Genomic DNA, 7348 nt, shown 5'->3' on the forward strand with positions numbered 1-7348 from the left:
AGTTAGAATTTTAATAAGTTAAAATGCTATGTTAGTTACCTTTATATGAACTTTTAGAGCCAAAAGGGATATATAAAAACCCACAAATTTGGTGGGATGATCTGATCATTTCATACCAATAGTTTTCCCTGTCATGGGAGAAAAGAAAACCTTAAAAAAAAAGATAATTCTTCATTTTCAAATAATTCCTTTGAATACTTAAGATACATAAGAACTATTTCATTCTTCTTGAACACCCAGGTATTGATAACGGCATCACTTTCTATACTTTTCTTTCCATTGATACATGTGAAGCTGCCCTTGGATGAATGCTGTGTCAACGCATAAACACATCAGTTAACTATGCATTAATAACATGGATTAATAACATGGATGTCATGGAGAATGCCATTTAATGTCCGTCTTTATCCTTAGCTTCTTAATTCACTTGTCTGGACTAAGCTATGCTTAGTTTCTTGGAGACCTCTTCACTTTCCTTGTGGCCCTAAGTGGACTACTTAGTCTATCCAGGTATTTTGCAAATTTCAGAAAGCATATAGGGCAGGCAGCTCAAATTCCTCCCCCTGTTTGAGAAGCAGTCCAAACTGTAGGTTTGATTAATGAGTGGTACAACTTCATCCCTGAAAATAGCATATTTTATGAAGCCTGTAAGATTAAACTTAGCATGGAATGCCCTCTGGCTACAGGGAAGAAAAAAGCAGAGAGGCATCATTTGTTCTGCTGGATCCTCATGCCAAGAGACATCGGTTGCCCTTGTTTCTGCTTCTCTCCTGTCAACCCTCAGCTCTCATCCCCTTCCTGTTGTGCTTACCACGCTTGTCCCTCAGTGTAATCCCTGAAGCCATCAGAGTAATCTCTGTATTACCTATAGAAATACAGTCTTTTCTTGCGTAGTCCAATCTTCATCTGGTTTATCAGTTTCTTCCACAGAGGAGTGAGGCATGCATGAAACTGAAGAGAAATCTACCTTTTTTTTTTTTTTTAAGATTTTTGTTTATTTGACAGAGAGAGAGTGTGAGCGAGAGAGAGACCACGAGCAGGGGTGAGGAGCAGAGGGAGAGGGAAAAGCAAGCTCCCCGCTGAGCAGGGAGCCCAATGAGGGGCTGGATCTGAGGACCCTGGGATCACGACCTGAGCTGAAGGCAGACGCTTAACCGACTGAGCCACCCAGGTGCCCCGAAATCTACTTCTTTTAATATTATTTACACAAATTCAGGTGGATTTCTTATTCCTAAGAGATAAACATGGTCCTGGTATTATGCTACTCAGCGTTTTAAGTGCTCGTGATGACAGCTTTCATACTGTGAACCATAATGGCAGGTCGGAATTCAGTCCCACAGATGAAAACTGTGGCATCCTATGGCCAGTCTTCCGCTTTGCCTATTTATTTGTTTGGCTTATTTTCATTTGGTATGAACTGGTTTGTATGTGGAAATGTTGTATGTGATTAAAACAAATAAATGTCAGTATCTTTGATACCTCCCTTACATAAATGGACAGTAATGGGTGTCCTATTACCACTCCAGGATTTTACAGTACACACGACATCAAAGCTCTAGGAGGTGGACAGTAGAAGCACTAAAGCTCTTCCCAGCATTTCTTACTGTGGCTTTTTCCCCACCCCGCTGAACTGAACAGGTTGTTGTATTCTGTCCTCCCTCCGTCTGTTGCCAATGAGCTGAGACACAAGCGTCCGGTGCCTGCCAAAAGATACGACAATGTGACCATCCTCTTTAGTGGCATTGTGGGCTTCAATGCTTTCTGTAGCAAGCATGCATCTGGAGAAGGGGCCATGAAGATTGTAAACCTCCTCAATGACCTCTACACCAGATTTGACACATTGACCGACTCCCGGAAAAATCCATTTGTTTATAAGGCAAGTCCAGATCGTATCCTAATGCAGGGCTCCTCCGAGTCTGAATTCTGGGACCCTAACGCTCAGAGGCACTGCAGGCACCTTCTCTGAACGCTAGCCCTATAACCATGACGCAGCCAGCCTCCGTGTATTCACTGTTTGCCGTTTTCTTAAATAATTCCCTCTTGTTACAAAACTTTCTCTTCCTGGTAACCGAAAGGAGTAGCGCTGATGATCCCCTGGTGAAAATGAAATGTTCAGCAGCTCATTTGCACTTACATTAATGAATCTGTGCAGGTTGTTTATCACATGTAATATAAACATAAAATTCATTGTAGTGCTCTGCAGGAGACATTTTTACTGAAATATATAAATGCTTTGCATAGGAAAGAAGTCGGAGAGCAGGAGAAGGGTACTGGGGACTCTGATTTGCTTTTAGATAACACTGACTTGAAGATAAACATTTATAAGGCATTTCTGCTCTTTGTTCCAATTAAAAACAACTCTAATATTGGAAAACTGAAGTCAGGGGATTATTGCTTCATAAAAGCAAGAATGTTAACTAAACCATCTCCAGGCATCTGGAGCAATAGGAGTGCCACAAAATCTATCTATTTTAGAGTGGTTTTCTGAAGTACACTGGAACACTTTGTGAGCACATCAAAATATAAATGGTTAATGAACATGGTAAATCACTGGGCTTTGGGCAGTGTCTCTTGTGCCGTAACCCATCATTATTTTAGGGAGTTGTTGGTAATTAAATGTCCTATTGAATTGTAAGGTATCTGGGGTGAGAAACCAGGAATTATTAGGGAGAGAATAATGCTCGGTCTGTACCTGCCTGTAATCAAAGACCTCAAGTGCCAGTGTGTAAATTTGAAATAATTACAAGTTTTTATTACAATTACAATCTTATTGGAGTTGAGTGCACTAGAATTTTAAAAGAATTCAGAGAAGGAAAGTTTAAAGCTACTGGTAGCCTTGGAAAAACATTGTTTATATATAAGGGTAGCAAATGAAATGGTAATGTTTATTCTAACCAATGAACATGTAAATTATATGTGCTGTGTTAGGTGGAGACAGTTGGTGATAAGTATATGACAGTGAGTGGTTTACCAGAGCCGTGCATCCACCATGCACGATCTATTTGCCACCTGGCCTTGGACATGATGGAAATTGCTGGTCAGGTTCAAGTGGACGGCGAATCTGTTCAGGTTAGTAAATAAAACAGATATTATAATAGTAGTAGTAGACCTTTGTGGACATCTGACTCACATTTTTTACCAGGCAATTATTAATTATGTATAAGGAAAGACTCTTTGAGAACAAGGACTACATATAATCTTTTTCAAACCCATTGTATTCCATTTTTTCGTAGAGATGGGAAATCTGTCCACCTATTTGAAATTACTTAGTCTATTCCATGTGCTGAAATCATGAGGATGAGATAAAACTTCCTGTCCTTTCTGGTTTATTTATTTATTTTTATTTTTATTGTTATGTTAATCACCATACATTACATCATTAGTTTTTGATGTAGTGTTCCATGATTCATTGTTTGTGTATAACACCCAGTGCTCCATGCAGAACGTGCCCTCTTTAGTATCCATCACCAGGCTAACCCATTCTCCCACCCCCCTCCCCTCTAGAACCCTCAGTTTGTTTTTAAAATCTCTTTTCCTGTGTCTCATATAAGTTACAAGATTCATATCTTTGAAATCTTCAGGCTTTAGAAAAAGAATGTTTCTCTTGGAAGACAGATTTTGTGAGGGTTTTTTATTTTTATAAATACACTTGGAGTTCTTCTATTTTATAAATATGCTGTAATATACTTGGATTTCTGGAGAATTCCTATGATTTTTATATGATGACTCTACATTCTGTAATATAAAGTAATCAAAAATTAGTGTTTTGGTGATTGAACTTATTGAAACAAAGGTTTGATTTCTGCAGATCACAATAGGGATACACACTGGAGAGGTAGTTACTGGTGTCATAGGGCAGAGGATGCCTCGATATTGCCTTTTTGGAAATACCGTTAACCTCACAAGCAGAACAGAAACCACTGGAGAAAAAGGAAAAATAAATGTGTCTGAATATACGTACAGGTAAGAAAACATGTCTTAGTATTTACTGATTTGCAAGAAAAATGTCTCTTTACGTGCGGCTTAACTCTCAGTGATTTTGTTATTTTTAAACGGTCATCATGGGGCACCTGGGTGGCTCAGTTGGTTAAGCGTCTGCCTTCTGTTCAGGTCATAATCTCAGGGTCCTGAGGTCGAGCCTGGAGTCAGGCTTCTCTGTCTCCCTCTGCCTGCCACTCCTCCTGCTTGTTTTCTCTCTCTGTGCCAAATAAATACATACATACGTACATAAAATCTTTAAAAAATAAGCAGTCATCACTTAACGCTCTTCGGATTATTTATTTCTTATTCGAGAAGACTGGATCATTACTCCTACTTTTAATGATTTCACACCACTTTAGGAATTCCCTATATGATCATTGTTACTAAAACCTTGTGTTACCTTTAAATAAAACTGTAGTGTGTGTCATTATTGTCTCTATTTCTAATTTTGGTTCATGTCACTTTCTCCATGCAACCATACTCCATATGTCTCCTACCCTATTCCCTGTCCCCTGTCTTTTAGATGTCTTATGACACCAGAAAACTCAGATCCACAGTTCCATTTGGAGCACCGAGGCCCTGTGTCCATGAAGGGCAAAAAAGAGCCAATGCAAGTTTGGTTTCTTTCCAGAAAAAATACAGGAACAGAGGTATGACTAAACAGCATGCAATTCCTTTTTTTAAAAAAAACAGAATATAAATATAGACAGCTAAAAATAAATAAATAAGTAAAATATAGAGAGAGCTAATTTATAATCACTGAGTATATGTTTTATTTGAAAAGAACTCTTGTTTACAGAAGTGAACTCTCAAGTAAAGTAGCGGAAATACTGGCGGAAATACTGAAACATTAATGAGCCAGTTAGAACAATAAAAACTTCTTAGGGGATACTTTATGGTTGCCGGCTTTTGTCCTCTCATGAAATTAAAATCAAAAGCACCAGATGGGGAAGACCTGTTTTGTCTGTTTGTTTGTTTGTTTTGTTTTGTTTTTGTTCTTCCACCAAAATCTGGCTCAAACACGGCTGAGGTGAAAGGGCTCTGAGAGACTCCCCGGACTCTTTCCTTAGCTCCTTAAGCCATTCTGAGATCACCACTGGGCAGAGTCAGGACCACAACTTATGGGAGTTTACTTCGTCATGAAGCTTCGGGTCCTTCCGAGGGTCAAGCCATCTCCCTGTGGAGTGTTTGGTGATCTCTAGACGTCCTAGTCCCTTGGGCGTTTTTCCTAGAAAGAAGAGCGATTTATAATCTTCCCGAACCTGAATGATTGTGTGGGGGAGCCTCAGGTTCGCGCTAGAGCTATGGTCCTACTCTAGCTGGAAGCCATATGCTAGAACAGTTCTCAGACGCTGGCCCTCCGCCCCGGAATCCCGACTCCCACCGGGCTTGCACACACCAAGGTCATGCCCCCTTTGTTCCCAAATGCAGTGCGCTGCATCAGGAGCGAGTTTGAGACTTTGTTCCCTTGTTGATGTATTGGTTCTTTAGAGGGGAGTGAGACTCGCTGATTATATTTCTTTTTTCCATATGCATACATCCCCTAAAAATGCTGGTAGAGCCTAAGTCCTAAAAGGAATGGAATGCCAAATTTTAAAATATTTATCTTTATCTTCTTTCTGCTCTTTTTACTTTAAATAGTTTACTTGTGGTGTTGACATGCTTACGGGTGTTCTTCTGATAAATTAAACGCTACCTCAAGTGTTGCTCATTTTAGGTGGGTGGCCCAGAATTAGGGTGAGAGGACAGAAAAACAGATGTGAATGCAGATCACACTTCCATCTGAAGAAAAAAAGAAAGAAAATATTTTGGGGGATACTCCTAGCTTTATTATCACAAAATGAATCCCTGTTTATTCTACTCTTTAAAGGAAACAACACAGGATGATGACTGAATGTTAGACTGTGGGATGAAGAAGACCGCAGAATGGGCGCTTGTCCACTGTCACGTGCCAAGCCTGGGAGCCATCATTCCCTGTGGATACAGATTTCGCTTTGTCTTTTGCAGTTATCCCAAGCCTTTCTCCTTGGTATAGCTTTCATGATTCATTACTCAACCTTAGCTCTGCTTTTGATTATGTTCAAGGTTTAGTATATTACCTGAAGTTTGGCTTTAGATGTGAATGATGTGAGCTTCCTGTGTTTTAAGATCTACCACAAGCATTGCCGAGCATGGTAATTTGCAAGTGGTAGGCACCCAATAAATATTTGTTGAATTTAATTAAGTGACACTGAACAGTATTTGGTCATGTGTATATATCATATCATGGCTTACCAAATCTGCTTAGTGTTCCATGTATATGTCTATGTATATTTTCATGACTATAATAACATACAACAAAGTTTATATCACGTTGGTGTACATCATTATAGAAATCATTTTATAAGGAGTGAATTCCAAGTTTTAGGGGAAAAAGTGCCATTTATTTTCAGATTCCCAGAATAAGAATTAATATACCATGCTAAGAAAATAGTGACTATTTTGAATTGTGCTCATTTTCCTTCAAAAATAGAGGATGCACATTTCTGCTACCAAAATATTTGGTGGTTCACTCAATCATGTGGCATTATAATTCCTCTAAAATTCTCATTTGTACTATATCCCTTGTATTAAATCTCATTAACCACATGCAACAGTCATAAAAAGCCGTACTGTTCTACACTGAGCTATTACATTAGCTTGGGATAAATGTTAGGCGCTCTAACCACATCCAAGAATAAAATTGGAGACACTGCTGGGATGCCCCCGAAAGGGCCATTTCTGGCCTTTTCTTTCCAGAAATGAGCTTCTTTTTCTTAGCTTGGAAAAATGTGATTATATCCAGGCCATCACGTTCAGAAAAGTTACTTTAAATTTGACATAGAAAGCATTCCTGTTGGAATAATTGGCCTATTGTTCTTAAATATCTCTGATAATTTATTAAGACCTACCTTTATAAAATATAGTGCAACTACTTTTGTGTAAAAATGTTTGTCTTTAAATTTAGCATTTCATATCAGCACCTCTAAATATGTATAAATGTCCCATGTTCATGTGTAAGAGAATCGCAATAAATTATTTTTTCCACTTGTCTCTAGACTGTATTTCAACAAAAATGATATTAATGTTATTATTGGCCATATTATTACTGTCATTTTTATAAGTACATTTTATAATTTGCCTGATTCTGCACTTTAAATTAATTTCGATTCACTGTTCTTACACAGTTGAATGGCTCCTCTTAGATAGCCTTATCCTCAAACGCTGTTTTTCTTTAGTACCAACAAAGTGGCAGAAGCAAGATTAGACCTGGAGGGCAGATCCACAGATCTATAGGAAATGACAACAGCCTTGAGGATCTCAGTCTTTTAGGAGTGAAAGACACATA

At 38.6% G+C, this 7348-nt stretch overlaps 1 protein-coding gene across 3 annotated transcripts in view; it reads left to right on the forward strand.

Moving 5' to 3' along the window:
• GUCY1B1 (guanylate cyclase 1 soluble subunit beta 1) overlaps positions 1 to 7052 on the forward strand; it is a 43950-nt gene extending 36898 nt beyond the window's left edge. For all 3 annotated transcript variants that reach the window (XM_025874361.2, XM_073892404.1, XM_073892403.1), the window contains 5 exons: positions 1639 to 1876; positions 2929 to 3069; positions 3809 to 3963; positions 4505 to 4631; positions 5852 to 7052. In XM_025874361.2, coding sequence (XP_025730146.1) covers positions 1639 to 1876; positions 2929 to 3069; positions 3809 to 3963; positions 4505 to 4631; positions 5852 to 5875 — 685 coding nt within the window. In that variant the 3' untranslated portion in view covers positions 5876 to 7052. The remainder of the gene's footprint in view (positions 1 to 1638; positions 1877 to 2928; positions 3070 to 3808; positions 3964 to 4504; positions 4632 to 5851) is intronic.
• The last annotated feature ends 296 nt before the right edge of the window (positions 7053 to 7348 follow it).

This window comes from Callorhinus ursinus, unplaced genomic scaffold (assembly GCF_003265705.2).
Source record: "Callorhinus ursinus isolate GAN/ISIS: 27379988/994484 unplaced genomic scaffold, GSC_fseal_2.0 scaffold4, whole genome shotgun sequence".
Taxonomy (NCBI): domain Eukaryota; kingdom Metazoa; phylum Chordata; class Mammalia; order Carnivora; family Otariidae; genus Callorhinus; species Callorhinus ursinus.